This window comes from Salvelinus sp. IW2-2015, linkage group LG18 (assembly GCF_002910315.2).
Source record: "Salvelinus sp. IW2-2015 linkage group LG18, ASM291031v2, whole genome shotgun sequence".
NCBI classification, from domain to species: Eukaryota; Metazoa; Chordata; class Actinopteri; order Salmoniformes; family Salmonidae; genus Salvelinus; species Salvelinus sp. IW2-2015.
In genome coordinates this window covers 5065267-5090358 of record NC_036858.1, presented here as the reverse complement: position 1 = coordinate 5090358, position 25092 = coordinate 5065267, and the positions used below count along the sequence as shown (strand labels likewise).

Genomic DNA, 25092 nt, shown 5'->3' with positions numbered 1-25092 from the left:
TTGTAGCTGTGCATAGCTTCCAATGGCATCAGTAACAAAATCTGAATTCCTTCCTTCCATTGTCTGAAACTGGCCTGATCTTTTCACGTGTTAGCGTACTGTATAATTTAACCAAACAAGCTCGATTTATGTTGGAAGTGGTTTGAGATGGAGATTCATGCATTCAGCAAATTTAATTTCATGGTCGGTCAAAGGCCAAAAGGACACACTGCTGTGGTGTCAAGATTGTTTGTTGTGACAACATGAGCGCTGATAAACTTMCTTGCCGGTTTTCGATAATCAAAGGTCACGCACTGCACTTTTCAGGCTCTCACAATGTCTCCAATCTTTGAGTTTTGATCTTGGCTAGCTTTTGTTGGTAAAGAAGCACTGGTTTGTTCAAATAGTATGGGGGAATCGACTGAGCAAATTCCTAAAACACAAACCCTGTGTCTGTTGGCAGTTTAGCCTATGAATGGCATTACCAAGAGCTGTCCTGTTGGCCCGCAAAACTAATGTATTTGTAAAGTGGATGGAAATCAGTTTACCMTGGCGATGTTGAGGCATTGTTTAATTTCTGTCTGTGCCACAGTAGCACCTTCAGCACCACGGTTTGTTGAAGGAATTTAGAGAAGTTTGAAATCAGCCATTTGGATTGCAGTAATGTCATGACTCATTTATGACCTGAAACCCCGGGGTCATAACTGAGAGTGTGGACCGAAGTCGAACGTTCAGTTGCTCGCTCCCACATAAATGCCTGTGTGAAGTGCATGGGCAGTTATCCATACTGTCTGAAAAGTATGCAATGGTCCTCCGCTGTTCAACTGGAAAGGTCACTGCAGAGATAGGCGAAGAAACTGGCAAAGTTCCCCACTTTTTATCTCTCAGCATACTTCATTCCCAATGTTAGTACTGTACTTTATCAGAGAGCCGGTGCAGATAGCGTTGTAGACCTCGAAGTGACCAAAGGATTTTTATAGCTGCTGAATTTTTCCTCTTCAATGTCTTATATTAAGAAGAACATTGTCAATAATTTTCTTCTAGGTATTAGCCTATCTGTCCGGAAGTGTTAATTGGTTTAGAAAGTCTACATCTGTGTCATACACTTAAAGGGATGTTCCTAATATTCAAATTCTTTAAAGCTAGTGTTTTGGTGCCCCGGTACCACTGCTAAAAGGCCTGAACCAGTCCACAACCCTTTGGCCTGCCTCTCAGGTGCAGCCTAAAAGGTGTCACCATTCTGGTATGAGGGTAGTTGATCCTAGATTCAGAAAAGTTTTAAAGTAGGCCTATATTTCCATGTAGGCCAAGACTAAATCTTGTCCAAGTACCAGAGGTTACCCTAAATCATGGCTGAAAGTGTGAATTCACCATTAATTGATGAGACACAGAATACACCCTACCTAGCTATCATGTTTGTTAAAATAACTTAATCAATAGTATCAACATGGAAGTTTCATTTTACACACAATTTCTGTCTGCATGACACTCCAGTGGAGAATAAAGGAAATGTGCAGTTTCTTGTTGAAAAGCTGAGATGAGTTTTTGAATTGCCATTGAATTGTGAGAGCCGTAAAATGGTCTAACACTCCTACCTATGATCTTTTCTAATGGCTATTAGATTGAATTGAGTGACCAGAAGCTGCCCTGAAATAGAATGTGCTTCTTTAATGGACACCACAGTGAAAACGTCTCATCAGTCTGAGTAGAAAATGACTTATTCACTAGTTTCTCCCTGTGGACTCCAGTCTGTTTCCTATTGATTTGGGCCAAGTGAGTAAATGTCACCTGTTAGGTGGCTGGATGCGAATGCTTTGAATGTACATACTGGTAAGCTAGGTCTATTTCCATTGAACATGAGAGGAGGGTTGAACAYCTAAAGCCTACGTGTCTCATTGCTGCTTTGTTTTTGTGCAATAAGCAACTTCTTTGTAAGCATAGGTGAGTATGTAGACATGTGAAATTCAATACAGGTGAGAGTAGTATGTATATTTGTGCTCAATGCAAGATACTATTTGTTAGCTTCATCTAATTTCTGTAACAGAGAACCCCTTTTGTAAACAATTCCACGGGGAATAAGAAATCTGAAGACTGATTGAAAGTGGGTGTGACATTCCTGTGGCCAAGCACTTGACTAGGCATACATTTTGACTGCTGTAGGAATCCTTTATCTAATTGAACTTAAGGTACCACCACTACGAACTCATTTTGGCTTGAGAAAATGTTTGACTTTGTTCAGGGTATCAATGGGTTAAATCACCCTGTCCCCTATTCTTTTAGAATTCCATATCAGCCTTCATTCCTAATTGATTCATTTACTCGATTGTCACGGAATATCCACTGTGTTATCCAGAATCTCTCGTGGACAGATTCSCAGATAAACGTTAAATGGGATGTGACATTTTTAARAAGAAWTTTACTTCTGGGTAACAGTTTATCACCCAGATTAAACGGTGAGCTCAATAAAGCAGTATAGAGTTACTGCAGAGCAAACAATGTGCGCTACACTTAACCCTGGGAAAGCACATCCTGACTTTGGGGCATAGTTAATATTAAAAGATCCCTTTCTGTGTGGTTACTGATTATGCAAGGCGTAACCAGGCAACTCGCTAACAGAGCTTAACAGCTTCCCCTACACGCCTTCACGATTCTTATGAAAGTAGAAATGCTGCCTGGGCTGTGAGCTGGCCAGCCGGGGATGCTTACACCAACTGAGCGTTTCCCGAATGACTGTTCAGCAACGGATGGGTGGGACTCACTGAAGTGCTCAGCTTAGTGTCACTGCCCAACACAGCCAGGGGGAAATTCTGAGGAGTTGAGTGATTTAACATTTTCTGTCTGGTTGGGACAGCTTTTTCTCAGAGCTTTTCTTGTTGTATTGTAGCGCCTCTGAGTGGGAAAAGGAAGACCACAGCAGGCAGCTCAAACTCTAGATATCACAGGTACAGTGGCTTGCAAAAGTATTCACCCCCCCCCTGGCATATTTCCTATTTTGTTGCTCAACCTGATTTATTTATATTGGGGGGGGGGGGTGGGTTGTATCGTTTGATTTACACAACATGCCTACCACTTTGAAGATGCAAAATATTTTTGTTGTTGTGAAACAAGCAAGAAATAAGACAAAAACAGAACTTGAGCGTGCATAACTATTCACCCCCCCTAAAGTCAATACATTGTAGAGCTACCTTTTGCAGCAATTACAGTTGCAAGTCTCTTGGGGTATGTCTTTATAAGCTTGGCACATCTAGCCACTGGGATTTTTGTCCATTCTTCAAGARAAAACTGCTCCAGCTCCTTCAAGTTGGATGGGTTCCGCTGGTGTACAGCAATCTTTAAATCATACRACAGATTCTCACTTGGATTGAGGTCTGGGCTTTGACTAGGCCATTCCAAGACATTTAAATGTTTCCCCTTAAACCACTRGAGTGTTGCTTTAGCAGTATGCTTAGGGTCATTGGTTAAATAAAGGTGAGAAGAAAATCTAATAAATTGTCCTGCTGGAAGGTGAACCTCCGTCCCAGTCTCAAATCTCTGGAAGACTGAAACAGGTTTCCCTCAAGAATTTCCCTGTATTTAGCACCATCCATCATTCCTTCACTTCTGACCAGTTTCCCAGTCCCTGCTTATGGAAAAACATCTCCACAGCATGATGCTGCCACCACCATGCTTCACTGTGGGGATGGTGTTCTCGGGGTGATGAGAGGTTTTGGGTTTGCGCCACACATAGCATTTTCTTTGATGGCCAAAAAGCTCAATTTTAGTCTCATCTGACCAGAGTACCTTCTTCCATAGGTTTGGGGAGTCTCCCACATGCCTTTTGGCAAACTCCAAACGTGTTTGCTTATTTTGTTTAAGAAATTGCTTTTTTCTGGCCACTCTTCCGTAAAGCCCAGCCCTGTGTAGTGTACGGCTTAGTGGTCCTATGGACAGATACTCCAATCTCTGCTGTGGAGCTTTGCAGCTCCTTCAGGGTTATCTTTGGTCTCTTTGTTGCCTCTCTGATTAATGCCCTCCTTGCCTGGTCTGTGAGTTTTGGTGGGCAGCCCTCACTTGGCAGGTTTGTTGTGGTGTCATATTCTTTCCATTTTTTAAATAATGGATTTAATGGTGCTCCATGGGATGTTCAAAGTTTCTGATAACCCAACCCTGATCTGTACTTCTCCACAACTTTGTCCCTGACCTGTTTGGAGAGCTCCTTGGTTTTGGTGGTGCCCCTTGCTTAGTAGTGTTGCACACTCTGAGGCCTTTCAGAACTGTGTGTGTATATATACTGAGATCATGTGAGATTTGATTGCACACAGGTGGGCTTTATTTAACTAGTTATGCGACTTCTGAAGCTAATTGTTTGCACCAGATCTTATTTAGGGGCTTCATAGCAAAGGGGTGAATACATATGTAGGCACCACTTTCCTGTTTTAAATTTTTTAGAATTTATTGAAAGAAGTAATTTTTTTCACTTCACCAATTTGGACTTTTTTTGTGCATGTCCATTACATGAAATCCAAATAAAAATCCATTTAAATTACAGGTTGTAATGCAACAAAATAGGAAAAACACCAAGGGGGATGAATACTTTTGCAAGGCTGTGTGTGTGTTATTTGTATACATTTTTTAAAATGTATCTCACACACACTGTTTTTATTACTAAGGATAGGTTCCCAACTGAGATTCTGTCATCAACTAGTTGTCTCCATGTGAGGTCACTGGGAATACTGTGTGTGCCAGAGGAGGCTGGTGGGAGGAGCTATAGGAGGAAGGATCATTGTAATGGCTGGAATGGAACGGTATCAAACACAAACATATGGAGCCCACATGTTTGACTCTGTTCCATTCTTTTCATTCCAGCCACTACAATGAGCCCGTCCTCCTATAGTCCTTCCCACCAGCCTCCTCTGGTGTGCGCAATGCACGTGTTCAGTGGTTTTATTTTCCTTACATGGTTTGAAGAGACCTGAGTAGGAAATGAACTGAAGTTTGTAGAGGCTACTACTTCAACTTTGTACTAAGGTTAGTTTGTACTTTTAGGTGTCGGCTTCCAGTAACAACTGATTCATCCTATGAAGCAATCGGTGCTCATAATTATCCCACTGGGCGCTGACGTCAGTTCAATGTCTAGTTTTGAGTTACATTTGGTTGAGTTACATTTGGTTGAGTTGTCAACTAACGTCAAATCAACAAAACATGTCATTGGATTTGGGTTAAAATACTTTTTGCAAATCGAATCAGTTTTTCACGTTGATTCAATGTCATCACGTTGATGTTTTTGTTTGAAATGACGTGGATTCGCCCAGTGGGATGATTCTGACTCATCATGAATTATGTTGTGAAACTGCTTGATCATGTTAACTCTTTTAGATTTTCAATAGGGACAGTAACTCAGACTGATAATGTTGCTAGAATTATCTTAGATATCCTAAATCAATCTTGCCTCACATAACTATTCAACAAGGGGTATAACTTCATTATTTTATATCCTCCTGTGTTGTATGGTCCAGTGTACTGGCCTATGAGGCCTACAGGGTTGAAGGCTTAAAATCAGTCCATTTGGGCCACCGCTTATGTTTAGAAAGATAACTACTCTCCCTGCTGTAGGCCTATATGTTATTACTGATCTCAATGGTGGTGGACACAGCCAAGTCAGACCCTTTTTTTGGCATTCAGGTTTCTTTCCCACGGCTCCTCTGTGGCTTGTTATTCACACTGATTTGAGGGCACTTTAATCATCACGTTTGTGGCACGTACAATTTAATAGGCCGCATGTCAAGGTGACAATATGCCCACAATTTATATTGTATTTTAATGACTTTTAATGACTTTTAATGACTATCTAAATTTTGTTAAAAAAATAAATTTGAGACCAACAGCTCGCAGTTGTTGATTCATGCTCTTGGCAAGCTTTAACTAGTCTTGCAAACACCAGCCTCTCTAGCTCACTGTGTATTTAGGCTAAGCGTTACCCTGAGTTACTCACACTTAAAAAAATGGATTTCCTGTTATGGTGGTAACGTTGCCTGGCATTGCATCATGRATAAAAACAGCCCTTAGCTGTGGTATATTGGCCATATACCACACCCACCCGGGCCTTATTGCTTAACTAATGGTATATCAGCACGGTAGAATTAAATGGCTATAGTTTATTCTTACATGTTCTATGTTTGAGCTGCTTTTGAAAGCAAGTCTAATTGAAAACATTATTGGCATTGTTGAATTCGATTTTCATGATTGCAAGCTAGGACTAATGGTTTGATTAGCTAAACTAGCAACAAAGATTTGTATAACTAACCCAAGATGGACCTGAACCCGTCGTTTCCAATGGGYGCAAATTAATCATAGTGGGGAGAACAAGCATGGAGGTGGGCAGAGCCAAGTACGAGCTAGTGAGATCCTTTTGGCGCGTTCTAGCATTTAGGCGCGTTCTAGCATTTATTTGCATTTTTCCATTAGGGAATGCCTACTCTGAAGTGCGTGTGCAATAACTAAATTTGCTCTTCCACAATTTTTGGAACCTTTGGCAATGGGTAAAGTCTACAAAAAGTAGTCCACTCTGTTACATATTTTAGTTTTGGAAACTGTATGAAGGTCATAGTTTAATTTAAGGAATGTTTAATTGATGAGAAAATGTGTTGAATGTCGGCCAAAATCCATCTCGCTCCATCTTCTCCCACTGCCGGCCACTGGACTTCCTCTCATCACCATATTTGGTAGTGAGTGGAAACGCCAACCGGATGCTTCACATTTTATACATACTGTGAAATATCTGGCTCTAATAAGAATTAATAGAATGGGCTTGGAACCTCTAAKCCTGTCAGTCTAACTGGTATTCTCATGGCGGACCTGGTATTGTGACGCAGGATTGCCACAGTTACCAGGCTTTGGCTTCCTCCAGGCGTCTGAGTCTTGGACGGCATGAATTGGAAATTGCTCGCTAATGTTTGAATGAGTTGATAAAGTAGAATAAAATTTTTGCTAAAATGGGCTGATGAGTTTGCAGACTAGATAGCTAGCTGATTGGGTCATTGATTTAGCAAGCGCAATGCTAAAAACATAGCTAGCTGAGCAGGTAAGATAGCCAGCATGGTTAAATAAATCATGCAATCTGTAAATCTTTACTCACCGTGACATTAAATAACTTGCTAAAGGAAATGTTTGTCAGTCTTCTGCACTATAACTGTACTTTAGATACTTTTGGACAGTGACAGCCTGTCATTTTAGCATTTTAGAGTCCGTCTGTGTCACGTAGAGTAAAAAAATAAAATAAATCAAGTTTGAACTTGTATTTTTCAGCCAAACCCGTTGCTGACAGGTGTTTAAAATCGAGCACACAGCCATGCAATCTCCATAGACAAACATTGACAGTAGAATGGCCTTACTGAAGAGCTCAGTGACTTTCAATATGGCACCGTCATAGAAWGCCACCTTTCCAACAAGTCTGTTCGTCAAATTTCTGCCCTGCTAGAGCTGCCCCAGTCAACTGTAAGTGCTGTTATTGTGAAGTTGAAACGTCTAGGAGCAACAACGGCTCAGCCGCGAKGTGGTAGGCCACACAAGCTCACAGAACGGGACCGCTGAAGCTCGTAGTGTGTGAAAATCGTCTGTCCTCAGTGCAACACTCACTACGGTGTTTCAAACAGCCTCTGGAAGAAACGTCAGCAAAATAACTGTTCGTCGGGTGCTTCATGAAATGGATTTCCATCGGCCGAGAAGCTGCACACAAGCCTAAGATCACCATGCACAATGCCAAGCGTCGGCTGGAGTGGTGTAAATCTCGCCACCATTTGACWCTGGAGCAGTGGAAACGCACTCTCTGGAGTGATGAATCACGCTTCACCATCTGGCAGTCCGACGGACAAATCTGGGTTTGGTGGATGCCAGGGTAACGCTACCTGCCCGAATGCATAGTGCCAACTGTAAAGTTTGGTGGAGGAGGAATAATGGTCTGGAGCTGGTTTTCATGGTTCGGGCTAGGCCCCTTAGTTCCAGTGACGGGGAATCTTAACGCTACAGCATATAATGACAGTCTAGACGTTTCTGTGCTTCCAACAGTTTGGGGCAGGCCCTTTCCTGTTTCAGCATGACAATGTCCCTGTGCACAAAGTGAGGTCCACACAGAAATGGTTTGTCAATCAGTGTGGGAAAACTTGACTGGCATGCACAGTGCCCTGTCCTCATCCCCATCGAACACCTTTTGGGATGAATTGGAACGCAGACAGCGAGCCAGGCCTAATCGCCCAACATCCATGCCCAACCTCACTAACGCTCCTGTGGCTGAATGGAATCATAGTGGAAAGCCTTCCCAGAAGGGTGGATGCTGTTATAGCAYCAAAGGGGGACCAACTCCATATTWATGGCCATGACTTTGGAATGAGATGTTTGATGAGCAGGTTACTTACACTACTTACACTACATGACCAAAAGTATGTTTTAGATTCCCAGGAATGAGAAATGGCAGTGTCACTACTTATGCAGCAGGCATTTCAAAATACAATGAATMATTAATTTAATAAGAATGAGTCCTATTAAGAGTTCAGAGGCACTCATTCGCAGCCTGGAGCATGACCTGTAAGACCCTATACTTGACTTGCAAGACCATATTCCAAGTCCTACACCATCAACTCCCTCAACTCCATACCCTGTAAGCACTCTATAGATACCTACTACACATACAAAAATTAGAGGCTAAGTCATAGCGAGTCACTAGTTGGCTCCTTGTGGAGCCTTCTCGCCCGGGCCATAATGAAAGCATTTGTATTTAGTGTCTTTTATGTATTATTCCGTTTGCAAACATCTGTGGTGCCTATAACGTTACATAATCTACCTGTGATTGTTGTTAATTAGAATGTGTACCAGGTTAGCTAGGCGCTAATGTCTTATCTCTGAGTAATTAATTTCCCTACAATTTTCCCAAGAACAAACTCACTGCACCACATAACATTAGCCTTCTTCAACATCGTCCTCCATATCAATCAGGCTAGCTAGCCAGCTGGTTTAATTAATGTGACTTTTTTTTACCCAGGATTTTTTTTTTTTTTGTGCTGAAAAAATATAATTATGATTTCTAATAAGGTACACAACAGGTGCACATAGACAGAACCAAGTGACAACCTAACCCAAGCTAATGTTATCTACGTCTCAGCTAGCTAAGTTAACYTTAGCTAGCTAGCTACATTAGCGATAATTTAGCTAACATTAGCCAGACGCCAGTTATTGTTAACATATTAGCTAGCCAGCTTATTAATAATSTATCAATCGACGTAACAATGTTGTCTGGCTTACTAACTAGCTATGTTAATTAACAAGCTAGCTAGAAAATATCTTTACCTTAACGTAAACTCGTACATCGCCTTGGTCTGTAAATACCATAAATGTCAATACCATTGTAAAGCACAATTTCTCCCCTTTCCAACATGATCAATTACGTGACCTAAACGCTGCCCGTTTCTGCATAATTCAAGCAGGCAATGGCGGGTGGGGAAGCGAAKCTAATGCGTTATAGTGAGAAGGAGAGATGTTGTGTGGGAAAATTGCTTTTTTTCCACTCGATCTGTCCAACTTATCACCTTATCGCCTCTAAAATGGAAATAAAACACTATAAAGAGTTTATATAATGTGTCATTACATACCTATTTGAAGGTTTGTCGAATTTGAATCGGGTTTAGGGCGGTGCTTAAGTGATCTTAGACGTAAACAACGGCTTTGAGAATGATGATCGCATGCAATGATGACGCAAAAAATGACTAGGTATCCCCCCCTTACCCCTGTCACTGTCCATTTCTTGTTTTTAAACGATGAGAGAAGTGCTACACCTGGTGGAGAGATTGTAAGACAAAGTTGCTTTATGCGTGCTGTACATTACGACATGACACGTCACGATGTAACGGAGGGTCCGTTTTTTTTCAACTTTTCTCCAATACTATAGAYCCATTACCATGTCGATCAACGCTTGAATAGAAACCTCACACCCCCGTTCACACCCCCGATTTTGAAGTCAACACAGTCGCTTCAGTCCCATTAGTTTTCTMTGTAGCTTCGTTTGAATGTTGCGGTTGTGCACATTTGTACGGAATGGGGTGAGTTTACGTTACTGATTTGATTCAAGCAAGAGGGGGGCAAAAAAGTAAATTTTACTGTTTCGTTCGACGATSGCAATGTTACAAATGTGGGGTAAGGCTGGTTTGTACTAGACAATTAGAATGCGACGTGTCACTGGTCAAAACAACATTTTAATTTCTACTCCCGTGGAATGTCTGTAGACCGTTGCTGCAACTGTCGGTTTCATTTTTATGTCATTAATTTCATTATTCTTTTGGCCAAATTTCATATACACAAATGTGAATTTATTAACAAAAAAACACATTTTCTTAACCTACAAAAAGAAATTGAACTGTATTTTAAGACAGTTAAACACTCTACTAACAAAAAAGCTGTTAGAATTGTAATTCTATGTCCCTTAAGGTCCTTGTGTAATTGTAATGTGATATTGTACCCCGTAGCTCGATTGTCCATTATATATAATCTATCTATACTTGTTTCCTTATGTACTTTCTGTATTGATTTGTTAATAAAATAAAAAATAAACTGTCGGTTTCCCTGTCGCACACAGATGAGAAGTTCAACTTTGACCATGTCACTGCGTCCATTGTCATGGTTACGTGACTCAGCCAGCAAGGAGACAGTGCTCAAGTTCTAAAATTCTCCAGTAGAATGCTCTGCTTTTATTTCGTCATACTTACAACCTCAATCTATTTTCTGTAATTAGCTCGCCATTAACTGATCTTGTTATGAGTTTTTATTTTCCTGTCATAATGAATAAAAATGTGCTAAAGTTAAGATGTTGTCAGCTATGATATGGTCATTATTTGAACTGGCTAGCCAGCTAACATTAGTTATTTAGATAACAAGTTATAAACAAACAAACAAACATTGTTTATTTTAGTTGCCTGGTTTGCTAGATTGACATATAATAAATACATTTTTAAACGGATGGGTGTGTTGTTAAAATACACCTGTTATGCTAATTTGAACCACTAGGCTGCTGATGTCATGCAGCCTGTCATTTTTGTGTTTATACTTTTTCATAACGATGTCAGACGYCAATAAAATGTTAATGTCAGTGCGACAACTGTCTACAGACATGAAGTATACACTGAAAGACAAACAAACTGACAGCACAAAAACAATCTCACTCCATAACCCCTACAAATTTACCACCCATTATTTCTCGACATCAAGCTAGCAGGATTTGGTGCCCGTGCTCAATTTGTGTGCGTCGGGGGGAAAAGCAGGAAGAATAGAGGGTTTAGTTATATTTTAAAAAAATCGCACAGGGCACCATACATGGTAGAACCGCCACATGCACGTGAAACAAATAGCCAAACCGAAAATTTGCAGACAAATGCTTTCTGCTACTGAGAAGTGAYATGTAGGCTAAACTGACAACGGCGTGAAGAGCAGAAATTTAAACTAGCAAGCAAGTCGCAGCAATGAAGCACGCGAAGGGGGGAGAATTATGGCAGGGGAGATTTGATTTTCGGCACAACACCGGAAAATGAACACATTTTTATCTCGGGCAAATGTGTTAAATTATAGCCATAATCAACTCTGGGTTCTATGCGTTCTCGAAAATAATGCAACTCTGTGGAAGGTGTGTTCCACGACGCGCTATTTCCCAAAGAACGCATTGCCCCTCGATCACACCGACAGTGTTTACGCAGTTTGCTACACCAGAAGTGTATTAATTCACAATGGAACGCTTGCAGCATTGAGTTCTGTGTGGTGCATATGTTGGATTTATCGAACGTGTGTGTCAAACTGTATGTGTACACGGCTTGACAGAAATGGTAGCAGAAGGTGAATGTTGAACTTTTGTTCCACACATATCCAGATGAWGCTGTTACATTTTGCTCAAAACACAATTGGTCTATCGTTGTGATCGAAGGATTAATTGATTATGGGCGACACTTTAGCGCTTACTTTGTTACTGTCAGTTTTATCAGAGCTATTGTGTGTATCACGGATACCGTGTGACGATATGGGTGTCATCCCATCCACATAAAATAAGTGAGGCTTCTTTTCTGATGTAATTTTCTGGAGAAGTGGCACAATTATGGCCTTTTTAAGCCTTTTGCTAATATAAACAACCATCCCCCTCCCTCAAAGACCGATTTGTAAACAGTGCCCCACCCTGTGAGCAAACTGTTGGAATGTTCGATGTTTCCCCATACCCGCGCTTCACATACGTTGCCTCAACTTGCCTGTTGGTTCATTTCTTATGAGGAGTAGCATATTGTCAAACCGGATTTGTTCATTCCGCAACACAGCAGCAACAAGGTAACACGTTTTGTCGTCAATTATTCCACAGAGCGTGCAATAATGTAACCTACACATTTTAAACGTATACGACTCTCAACACGGAATTTGCGTTCTCCATTATACTGTATTGATACGGCAATAATATAAGAAATGTTTGAAATGGTTACAAAGTCGTAGACGCGGTGTGTTTTTATGAAATAACAGTTTTACTGAGCTGTGGGCTAATTCCTCACCTGAAAGTACTTTTCGCTGGTATTTGAACGGATAGTTGAGGTTTTGTTTTCTAAAAGTAGCAGTCTCGTATCCTGAACGAGAGAGCGCTTGCTTGTGTCGTAATTCTGCGGTCCTGTGTGCAATATGTATGTATCATACTTGAGGAAAAGGAAAGCCACCTTACTTTTACTTGAGTCGTGTTTCTTTGAGTCACCCAGTAAAATACTACTTGAGTAAAAGTCTAKAATTATTTTGTTTTAAGTGTACTTAAGTATCAAGTAAAAGTTTTAAATTCCTTATATTAAGCGAACCAGACGGAACGGTTGTTTTTATTTACGGATAGCCAGGGGCACGCTCCAACACTCAGACATCATTTACAAATGACTCGTGTGTTTAGTGTGTCTGCCAGATCAAAGGCAGTGGGGATGACCTGGGATGTTCCCTTGATGTGTAGGAATTGGACCATTTTCCTCTCCTGCTAAGCATTCCAAATGTAATGAGTACTTTTTGATGTCAGGAATAATGTATGGAGTAKAAAGTACATAACTTTGCCTTCACTACATTCCTAAAGAAAATTATCAAAAATATAAATAGTAAAGTACAGATGCCCCCAAAWACTACTTAAGTAGGACTCTAAAGAAGTTTTACTTAAGTACTTTACGTGTGTGCGTGTGTATGCTACCATTAAAAAGTTTGGGGTCACTTAGAAATGTCCTTGTTTTTGAAAGAAAAGCYAATTATTTGTGAATTAAAATAACATCAAATTMATCAGAAATACAGTGCAGACATTGTTGCTGAATMAATTMTATTATATATATTTTTTAAATGGAATATCAACATATGCGTACAGAGGCCCATTATCAGCAACCATCACTCCTGTGTTCCAATGGCACGTTGTTAGCTAATCCAAGTTGCTAATTTTAAAAGGCTAATTYATCATTGGAAAAGCTTTTTTGCAATTWTGTTAGCTGAAAACTGTTGTTCTGATTTAAAGAAGCATTAKAACTGGCCTTCTTTAGACTTGTTGAGTATTAGGAGAATCAGCATTTGTGGGTTCGATTACAGGCTCAAATGGCCAAAAACAAAACTTTCTTCTGAAACTCATCAGTCTATTCTTGTTCWGAGAAATGAAGGCTATTCCATGCAAGAAATTGCCATGAAACTGAAGATCTCGTACAACGCTGTGTACTAGTCCCTTCACAGAACAGCGCAAACTGGATCTAATGAGAATAGAAAGGAGTGGGAGGCCCCGGTGCACAWCTGAGCAAGAGGACAAGTACATTATAGTGTCTAGTTTGAGAAACAGATGCCTCAKAAGTCCTTAACTGGCAGCTTCATTAAATAGTACCCGCAAAACAGTAGTCCCTATGTCAATAGTGCAGAGGCGACTCCGGGATGCTCCTCTGTCCTCTGTCCAGTATCTGTTATTTTGCCCATCTTAATCTTTTATTTTTATTGGCCAGTCTGAGATATGGCTTTTTCTTTGCAACTCTGCCTAGAAGGCCAGCATCCCTGAGTCGCCTCTTCACTGTTGACGTTGAGACTGGTGRTTTGCGGGTACTATTTAATGAAGCTGCCAGTTGAGGACTTGAGAGGCATCCGTTTCTCAAACTAGACACTCTAATGTACTTGTCCTCTTGCTCAGTTGCTGATGCTCCAGATACTKAACTAGTCTAAAGAAGTCCAGTTTTATTGCTTCTTTAATCAGAACAGTTTTCAGCTGTGATTACATAATTGCAAAAGGGTTTTCTAATGATCAATTAGCCTTTGTAAAATGATAAACTTGGATTAGCTAACACAGCGTGCCATTGAACACAGGAGTGATGGTTGCTGATAATGGGCCTCTGTATGCCTATGTAGATATTCCATTAAAAATCAGCTGTTTCCAGCTAGAATAGTCATTTACTACACTGTATTTCTGATCAGTTTGATGTTATTTTAATGGACAAAATGTGCTTTAATTTCAAAAACAAGGATATTTCTAAGTGACCCCAAACTTTTGAATGTGTGTGTGAGAATCTGTTGAATGGGTGATTTTAATGCACTCTACATTATGAATATTTTGACTTTTACCATTATAAATGGATTATTTGTTTGTTCTACAATTAATACATCTGCTTTGTCATCACACTATTCAATAGATTATATACATTATATAATAGGCTTTGTAACACACAAAAGTTTGTCAAAGTAATGTGTTATGAATTGTTTTAGATTTTTTTTCTCTCTCCCATTTTAGGACAAAATTGTCACAGCAAGTTCAATCCCAAACCTTGGTAGGATGGCTTAACCTCTAGATTTGCCTGACTGGACACTCCAGGTGTCGGCAGCACCCAATGTCCTTTCTACGTGATGAGTGTGACCTGAGGAGGACTCTGGATTTGTTAGACCGAACCGCTAACACCTCTGGACTCTTCCACCCAAGTATCTCCCTCTGTTTGCCACTCGTACGGCACGGGGACTGACATGAAGAAAGTGGCCCAGTGGTCAACGGAGGATGTGCGCCAGTGGCTGACCAATGAGGGAATGCAGGAATACTCTGAGGCCTTCCGCCACCTGGACGGCCAGGGCCTCCTGCAGCTCTCCAAGGCGGACTTCCAGARGGCCACTCTGGTCCTTGTCACCTCGGACACAGGCAGACAGCTTTTGGACAAGATGGAGACTCTCAGAATAGAGCACCACATTGAAGCACATAAAAATGGGCACGCCAACGGACACTCCATCTTGACCGTCATCAATGAGGTAAATGGGAACAAGCCCAAGAGTAATGGTCTGATCAATGGGTTTCACAAGGAACGGGTTCAGATCCCCATGCCTGAGATCAACCGCTCTCCGTTCCCTGAAGAGTGGGGGAAGACTGCCGTGGCTTGCATCTACGCCATGGTCTGCTTCGTCTGCACCACCATCATTATCTCCGTGGTCCACGAACGRGTGCCTCCCAAAGAGGCTACTCCGCCCCTGCCAGACAAGTTCTTTGACTTTTTTGACCGAGTAGACTGGGCTTTTTCCATATGCGAAATCAACGGCATGATACTGGTCGTCCTGTGGCTACTACAGTTGACACTGTTAAAATATAGGTAAATGAACAAGATAAGTTACAATAATTTGATAACMACTTGAATTCTAACATCCGGAACGTATTGAAGGATCCACTCCATGTTAAAGTATGTTTTGCCATGTGCTGAATAAGCCCCTTAGCAAGTCTTGATTCTGCATGTACTACTTTCTCGTCCTCAGGTCCATCGTTGGTCGKCGTTTCTTCTTCATCGTTGGCACACTGTACCTATACAGGTGTATCACCATGTACATKACCACACTCCCTGTGCCAGGAATGCATTTCAAGTGCTCTCCTAAGGTACTTGCCTCTTCTCCCTGGGCTCAGAAATATAGCCTTTTTGTTGCATTATTTAATTATGCAAAAACATACAGGTAACTGCCAAAAATAAAGAAAATACTAACATAGTTTCTTAATAGGGCGTTGGACCAACCCGAGCCAGAACAGCTTCAGTGCGCCTTGGCATATATTCTGCTAGTGTCTGGAACTCTATTGGACGGATGCAACACCATTCATCCACTAAATTCCATAATTTAGTTTTTTGTTGTTGTTGTTGATGGTGGTGGTGGAAAATGCTGTCTCAGGCCCCTCTCCAGAATCTCCCATAAGTGTTCAATTGGGTTGAGATGACGGCCCTGGCATATGGTTTACATCGTTTTCATGCTCATCAAACCATTCAGTGACCACTCGTGCCCAGTGGATGGGGGCATTGCTATGGTAGCAAAAATAATAGCAAAAAGAAGGACCTGCCAAGCATGTTTATACATGACCCTAATCACGATGGGATGTTAATTGCTTTATTAACTCAGGAACCAGACTTGTGTGGAAGCACCTGCTTTCAATATACTTTGTATCCCTCAATTACTCAAGWGTTTCCATTATTTTGGCAGTTACCTGTAGCATACTAAGTGAAATGTAGTTAGTAGCTTGTCTTAACATGTCTGTGAACCTCAGAGGTCAATGTTGAAAGTGCTGACTGAGAAGGCCCTGAGAATAGCATTTTTTTATGTGGATGATGAGAAAAGKAAAATTATTTTCCAGCTGTTGACCCCCTATGGTCCCAGTTTTCCATTGCCGGCAGGATTTTAAATGGCAGTTAAAAAAAAAAAGAACTGAAGATGTTCTCACGTTAAATGACAACAGATGATTTATGCCTCTTTGAAGGTTTTTTATTTTTATTTGTGGCATGTTGGTCATATTTTTAAGGATATTAGATGGCATTTGTCAATTTGATTTAGACCCGTTTCTCAGCCATGCTATAGTAAAAGCTGATATATTCCCTCACATTAAGTTGATGATATATCTGTAGCCAACATTTTAAATGGTCTTAAGACTCAATGGCTGTGAAKATTTATTTGACTGCGTATGACCACATTGTTCACCTACTGTGACAACCGCTTACCTCAATGCTCCCTYCTTTTAGCAGGTCTGTTCAGTCATGAAGCAGGGCTGTAGCGTTACAGTTCCTCTTGAGTGTTCCTCACGTTAGTGGGAGGCATACAGTAGAGAACTAGTGAACAAGGCCAGGATCCTCACCCCCCTCAGCACACCACAGGCCAGGATATCCCCTTAGAGGAAACCATTCTTTATCAGTCCAAATTTGCCGGCTCACCTATTTTTGACAATTCCACATTTCCTATTTAATCTAACTGAATTAACCAAATTAGTGATAGCTTTCCAACTGTTGAAAGCAATTGGCTGTGGGCCAGTGTTTCTGACTGGAGGCCWTGTTCCAAGTTAGAAGCTGATCATGTATGATCAGACTAACTGGCGAACAGTTAGTACTGTTCAAGCTCCTAATAGTAGGCTAACACATCCCCTTTCACAGACACAAATGTTGTTACTGTATTATTGTTGAATAAGTCTGWTTTTACGTTTTTATGCCTTTCTGGAGCACACTAATTTGACATACTTGTGGTGTTTTATTTTTTATTCTGTTGTAGCTGTTTGGTGACTGGGAGGCCCAAATGCGGCGAGTCATGAAGATGATTGCAGGAGGAGGCCTCACCATCACTGGCTCGCACCACATGTGTGGGGACTACCTTTACAGTGGCCACACAGTCATGCTGACACTCAGCTATCTCTTCATTAAAGAATGTAAGTAGGCTACACAACACTACGGCGTAGCCTCTCTTAGTGAAAGCCTGTGATGTTTGTTTTTGGAGTGGAGGAGACACTCGGTGGTAAACTGTACGAGCTGTTGGAGTTMATGTATGCCTGTTGAGAGAACATACATCTAATTGGTCACATTGACTTAAAGGTATTTTCTGTGTTTCTCGCAGACTCTCCAAAACGGTTCTGGTGGTACCATTTGATCTGCTGGCTGCTCTGTGCTGTAGGCCTCTTCTGCATTCTCTTGGCTCATGACCACTACTCCATAGATGTGGTGGTGGCTTACTTCATCACCACACGCCTATTCTGGTGGTACCACACCATGGCCAACCAGCAAGTAAGTCTATWTTTGGTCACACTTACCAGTGGAATAACCAATGTAATTACCCTGTAATAGACTAGTATTACTTGCATGTTCAACGRGTATCAACAATTAAGGCATGGTGTTGTTCATGAACATTTTAATTTGTTTCTCAGGTGCTGAAGGAATCATCGCAGAGCAACTTTTTCTCAAGGGTGTGGTGGTACCGAATTTTCCAGTACCTGGAACAGAATGTCACAGGCATCGTCCCTCGGAACTACCGGATGCCGCTGTCATGGCCACTGGCCCAATGGAGTCAAGTGAAGTACAGCCGTATTGACACACAGTGCCCGTGACAGCGGGAAGTGACCCCCCCCCCCCAGGAGGACATGATGGTGGGTCTCTTAACAACACTCTTTAAAGTGCCACATCTAATCACAAGAAGATGCCCTATCTATTGAACTCTGATGCTGTTCCATCTCCCTTTAACTTTCTCCTGTAGCATACACTCCAGTCCAACTGGCTAGTACTGTGACAACCATCGTTTCAGCCAAAACATTTCACATTGGAAAACAATCAGTCTATCCTCTCGAGGCTACTCTGAAAGTAATGGTTTCCAGTGGGTGGATCGCAAGCATTTCAAAAGTGGGTCCAGATCTATTTCAGCTCGCAACAGGAAATCTATAGTTAAAGGCTAATATCTCCCTCTGTAACCGGTTACTGAAATTTTATTGAATAAACATGTTTGTCACCGCGATTGGGCTGTTCCAAAAGTTTGGTGTTATCATGCTCAGATGTTTTACCAAGTTTTGGTTCAAAATAGCTTTGAGGACTGACCTGTCTTGAAGCAGGAGGCGTTTTTTGTAGTGACTTACATTTTTGTAGTTGTCTAAAATAAGCTTGGCCAAGGTGTAAACTATTTTCTAAGCATATAACAGGTTTATTATTCAAATTAATGCTTTAGATTTTTACAGTTAGGAGACTAGAGCAAAAAGGAGATAATAAATTAGTAACAATATTCCTCAGTGCCTTTCTTGTTGTGATTGTACAGTAAGTGTATCAGTGTCCTCATTAATGTTGACTTGAATGATCGTTTTTAAAGTGCTACATCAGTATTTCCACTTGAACAGATAGGAGGGTGCTTAAATGAACCTGACGCTGATCACCGATTACAGCATAGACAGTTGAGCAATTATGACRCCATAACATTTTCTCCCTGTTTCTGAATGTAAAGAATCATGTAATTCTTTTAATCATGTCAGTGTCTTTCCAAGGCAGTCATGTTTGCTTTAAAAAATCCTGAATAATTTCTTATTTTCCATTMATTTATTTATTACATTGATAATTTCTTGTGTTTTTACTTGGGATATTGGATTCCCATGTCATTTCTTGCCTATTATGCCAAATAGCTGCATTGTTTGGGCTGTCCTTTGACCCAAATGTTAGGTCAGTGTGATGGAGAGAGGTTAAAAGCAAGGTTTTATTAAGTGMTCCTGACAATTTCTCAGCTTACTGATGATGACTGACCCAAATGCCCCTCTCCTCAACATATGTATACCTCAGAAGTGTCGCGTTAACCACCCAATGAGAAGAGCTGATTATGGTGTAACCATGGAAGAAATTAATCCAAAAGGAAATAAATAATATTTAGCACACCTTAATCTGTCCTTCTTTTGTTTTATTAATYTACTGGAGAAGTGATCTTTCTGTACACAATTTGGTCATGTGTCTAATATAATTTCACTCTGTAATCCACCATATATATTACCTGTCAGAAGTTTGGACACACCTACTCATTCCAGGGTTTTTCTTTATTTTTACATTTTCTACATTGTAGAATAATAGTGAAGATATCAACTATGAAATAACACATATGGAATCCTGTAGTAACCAAAAAAGTGTTAAACAAATCAAATCAATTTTTATTGAGGTTTTTGAGATTCTTCAAAGTAGCTACCCTTTGCCTTGACAGCTTTGCACAGTCTTGGCATTCTCTCAACCATCTTCGTGAGGTAGTCATTTCAAGTAACAGATGTGCCTTGTTAAATTGTGGAATTTCTTTCCTTATTGCGTTTGAGATAATCAGTTGTGTTGTGATAAGGTTGGGTTGGTATACAGAAGATGGTCTTTTACCAAATAGGGCTTAGTTCATATTATGGCAAAAAATATAAAATAAGCAAAGAGAAACAAACGTCCATTACTTTAAAACATGAAGGTCAGTCGATGCGGAACACTTCAAGAACTTTTTAAAAGTTTCTTCAAGTGCAGTCGCAAAATCCATCAAGCGCTATGATAAACTGGCTCTCATGAGGACCTCCACAGGAAAGGAAGACCCAGAGTTACCTCTGCTGCAGATGATAAGCTCTAGAGTTCACTTCACCTCAGATTGCTGCCAAAATAAATGTTTCAGACTTCAAGTAACAGAAACATCTCAACATCAACTGTTCAAAGGAGACGGCGTGAATCAGGCTTTCATGGTTGAATTGCTGCAAAGAAACCACTATTAAAAGACACCAATAAGAAGAAGAGACTTGCTTGGGCCTAGAGACATTAGCAATAGACATTAGACCGACGGAAATCTGTCCTTTTTGATCTGATGAGTCGAAATTTGAGAATTTTTGGGGTTCCAACCGCTGTGTCTTTGTGAGATGCAGAGTAGGTGAACGAAGGATCTCTGCATGTGGGGTTCCCATCATGAAGCATGGAGGAGGTGTGGGGGTGCTTTGCTGGTGACAGTCTGATTTATTTAGAATTCAAGGCACGCTTAACCAGCATGGCTACCATAGCATTCTGCAGTGTTACGCCATCCCATCGGGTTGCACTTAATCCCACTATCAGTTGTTTTTCAAAAGGACAAAGACCAACTCACTTCCAGGCTGTGTAAGGGCTATTTGACTAAGACGGAGAGTGATGGAGTGCTGCATCAGATGACTTGGCCTCCACAATCAGCTGACCTCAACCCAATTGAGATGGTTTGGGATGAGTTGGATAGCAGAGCGAAGGAAAAGCAGCCATCAAGTGCTCAGCATATGTTGGAACTCCTTCAAGACTGTTGGAAAAGCATTCCAGGTGAAGCTGGTTGAGAGAATACCAAGAGTGTGCAAAGCTGTCATCAAGGCAAAGGGTGGCTATTTGYAGATGCTCAAATTATAATATATTTTGATTTGTTTAACACTTTTTTGTTTARTACATAATTCTATGTGTGTTATTTCATAGTTTTGACATCTTCACTAGTCTTCTACAKTGTAGACAGAAACCCTTGAATGAGTAGGTGTTCTGAAACTTTTGACCAGTAGTGGAAGTATTCACACCCCAAATTGAGATTTGGTGCATCCAATTTCCTTTGAACATCCTTGATGTTAATACAACTTGATTGGTGTCCACCTGTGGCCAATTCAATTGTTTGGACATGATTTAGAAAGAATCACACCTGTCTATATAAGGTCCCACAGTTGACACTGCATGTCAGGGCAGAAACTATAGCATGAAGTACAAGGAACTGTCCGTAGATCTCTAAGATACAATTGTGATGAGGCATATATTTGGGGAAGAGTATAAAACAATTTCTTGAGTGTTGAAAAGCCTAGTGGACTCCATCATTGGGAAATWAAAAAAATATGGAACTGCCCAGACTCTGCCTAGAGCTTACCATCCGACCAAACTGAGCAACTGGGCAAAAATGACCTTGATCAGGGAGGTGACCAAGAACCCAATGACCACTCGGACAGAACTTGGCTGAGATGGGAGYAACTGCCTGAAGGACCAGTCTCTGAAGCACTTCACCAATCTGGGCTTTATGGGAGAATGGCCAGATGGAAGCCACTCCTGAGAAAAAGGCAAATGACAGCACGCCTGGAGTTTGCAAAAAGGCATGTGAAAGACTCAGAGCATAAGGCAAAATATTCTGTGTTCTGAGATAAAAATGAAACTKTTTGGCCTTAATGCAAAGCGCTATGCCTGGAGAAAACCAGTCACAGCTCATCACCCGTCTAACCATCTCTACCATGAAGCATGGTAGTGGCAGCATCATGCTATGGYGATGCTTTTCAGCAGACTGGWAAGGATAGAGGAAACAATGAATGGAGCCAAATACAGGCAAATCCTTAATGAGAACCTGCTTCAGAGTGCCAACGACCTTAGACTGGGGTGAAGATATCAGTTCTAACAGGACAATGACCCCAAGCATACAGCCAAAGCAACACTGGGATGGCTTCAGAACAAGAATGTGAAAGTCCTTGAGTGGCCGAGCCAAAGCCCAGACTTGAATCCCATTGAAAATCTGTGGAAAGACATGAAGTTTGCTGTTCACCACTGCTCCCCATATAACTTAACATAGCTTTGACAAAATAAATCTGAATGGGAGAAATTCCCAAATCCAGATGTGCAATACCCAAGACAATTCAAAGCTGTAATCYCCYCCAAAGGTGCTTCTACAAAGTATTGACTCACGTGTTTWAATACTTATGTAAATTTGATATTCCTGTATTCCATATGCAATAAATTTGCTAAAATGTCTAAACATGTTTTCACTGTCATTATGGGGTATATATTCAATACCTTTTGAATTCAGGCTGTAACACAATATGTGGAATACTTTAAGTAGTTAGAATACTTTCTGAAAGCACTGRATGTCATTCTGTACCATACTTAAGCAATAAGGCACGGGGGGTGTGGTATAGGGCCAATATACCACGGCTAAGGGCTGTTCTTAGGCACTACGCAACGCCGGGGWATATTGGTCATATACCACAAACCCTCGTGCCTTATTGCTATTATAAACTGGTTACCAATGTAATTAGAGTAGTACAAATAAATGTTTTGTCAGACCTGTGGTATATGGTCTGATATACCACGGCTGTCAGCCAATCAGKATTCAGGGCTCGAACCATCCAGGTTATAATAGAAATTATTCTGCTTTTGACTGTTGCTATCTTGAAATGTCATTGAATATTAGACAGAGTGTGAGCTAGGTGAAGTATTCACTCAGCTGATACTGATCCTTCACCATTTGATTGTGTCCATGCAAAAGCATAATGTAGCATTATCTCATTTAATTACCTCAAGCAGGGCTCCCTTGTCAAAGAGACCCTGGTCTCAATTGTGACTCCCTGCTTAAAGAAAGGTTAAATATATATKTTTTCAAATAAGCGTTTATGTTTTTCAAGAACCAGCTCTTTCTTCTATTTGCTGTAATTGGCTAATACAGCTTATCATTTCAAATCAAATCAAATACACATATTTAGCAGATGTCATTGCGGGTGTAGCGAAATGCTTGTGTGCATCAGTCAGGTGTGCATCAGTCAAGGTTTAAGCTGAATGACTTGCATTCATGAAGCACTTCTCACATGCCCAGGAAGTGCTTTTATTAACAATATTAACACCATGTTGGTTACGCGTAGCGTTGTGCCATGGCTCGGAGGAAGACTGTGTGCTGTGCTCTGAGCACACTGGAGGTCACCCTCAGGGTTCTGTTTGTGGTCATAACCTCATAACCTCAGTATCTGTGGGYTTAATCTGTCATGGCTATTCACTGGAAAGACAGATCACGTAAGAGTTTATCTATGTTTGTCTCATTTTGCTCGTGGGTAACTTTGTAGTTTTTTTAGTGTGAGAAGCAGGGGTTTGTCACGGGGTTCATTTACGAGTAACGTTCCTTCACACATGACGGCCAAGAATAAAATCTTCATTCGGTTTATTTATAATAGTCTAATTCATAAAAACTGGTTTATTTTTGATAGTGTTAACAACTGATGTGTAATATTGTTTTTGACTTCAGAGGAACCAGTGCCTACGGTCAGTCCTACAACAGGACCACAGGAAACAGCCCATTATCAGTTTGAAAACTTCACCCTGGCACGTTTTGAAAAAAACGGCAAGTGTCACAGTAGCTGATGTTTTTCTCAATACATTGCAGTCAATGGGAAAAGATGAGTGTCAGAGAGTTGATGTGATTGAAATAGAAGTGAGAGAGAGATGGGGGGGAGAGAGGGAGGGGAGAGAGAAGGGACAAGAGAGAGGGAGAGGGTGAAGGAGGGAGAGCGAGAGGAGAGAGATGAGAGGAGGTCGAGGGAGGAAAAGAAGGAGCGAGAGAGAATGGAGGAGGAGGGAGAGAAGGTGTAGAGTGATGGCAGGATGGAGAGGGTGAAAGAACGGGGAGAGAAGAGAATGAGGGGGGGTAAAGAGGAGGTTAGGGTGAGAAGAGACAGACATGAGATAAACGACAAAAACGTCAACCCTGTGACACTCATCGTTTCCCATTGACTGCAATGTATCAAGAAAAACGTCAGATAATGTGACATTTTACCTTTTTTTGCGAGAAACGTGCCAGGATGACGTTTTCCTATGATATTATGTTGGGTGAGCAGAGCAGACTGAACCAGACCCCCTGGAGATGTCCCCCTGGTGAGTGGCAATCGTCTGTCAGCACTCCAAAAGACCATTTCCCCTGCAGCGCTCCCTGGACTCTCCCAACTCACACTAGTGTTAGTGCATCGCTGACCTACAAACCACAACCACTAGTGTCCCTCTATTCCTGTTTGGTTGTGTGTATGACTGTTTGGTGTGTGTGACTGTTTGGTTGTGTGTGACTGTTTGGGTGTGATGTTTGGTGTGTGTGACTGTTTGTGTGTGTGACTGTTTGGTGTGTGTGTGTGTCTGTTTGGTGTGTGTAGTGTGTGTGTGTGTGTGTGGTGTGTCGCGTGTGTGTGTTGGTGTTGTGTGTGTGGTGTGTGTGTGTGTGTGTGTGTGTGTGTGTGTGTGTGTGTGTGTGTGTGTGTGTGTGTGTTGTTGTGTGTGTGTGTGTGTGTGTGTGTGTGTGTGTGTGTGTGTGTGTGTGTGGTGTGTGTGTGTGTGTTTGGTTTGTGTGTGTGTCTGTTTGGTTTGTGTGTGTTGTTCGGTTTGTGGTAATAAAGTGTGGATTGTATTTGTAATTTATTTTATTTAACCTTTATTTAACTAGGCAAGTCAATTAAGAACAAATTCTTATTTACAATGACGGCCTACCCCGGCCAAACCCAAACCCGGACGACGCTGGGCCAATTGTGCGCCACCCTATGGGACTCCCAATCACAGCCGGTTGTGATACAGCCTGTCTCTTGCTGGTCATTTACATTCTCTAACCGGG

General features: G+C 41.2%; 1 protein-coding gene across 4 annotated transcripts in view; it reads left to right on the top strand.

The window, feature by feature from the left end:
* LOC111977849 (phosphatidylcholine:ceramide cholinephosphotransferase 1) overlaps positions 1 to 19630 on the top strand; it is a 50064-nt gene extending 30434 nt beyond the window's left edge. For 3 of the 4 annotated variants that reach the window (XM_024007586.2, XM_024007584.2, XM_024007585.1), the window contains exons 2-6: positions 14741 to 15578; positions 15739 to 15856; positions 17500 to 17653; positions 17839 to 18005; positions 18146 to 19630. In XM_024007586.2, the coding sequence (XP_023863354.1) occupies positions 14968 to 15578; positions 15739 to 15856; positions 17500 to 17653; positions 17839 to 18005; positions 18146 to 18325 (1230 nt within the window). In that variant the 5' untranslated portion in view covers positions 14741 to 14967 and the 3' untranslated portion in view covers positions 18326 to 19630. Of the gene's footprint in view, positions 1 to 11515; positions 12307 to 14740; positions 15579 to 15738; positions 15857 to 17499; positions 17654 to 17838; positions 18006 to 18145 lie in introns of those variants that run through there. The other variant, XM_024007583.2, reaches the window with a different exon arrangement.
* Positions 19631 to 25092: the final 5462 nt, after the last annotated feature.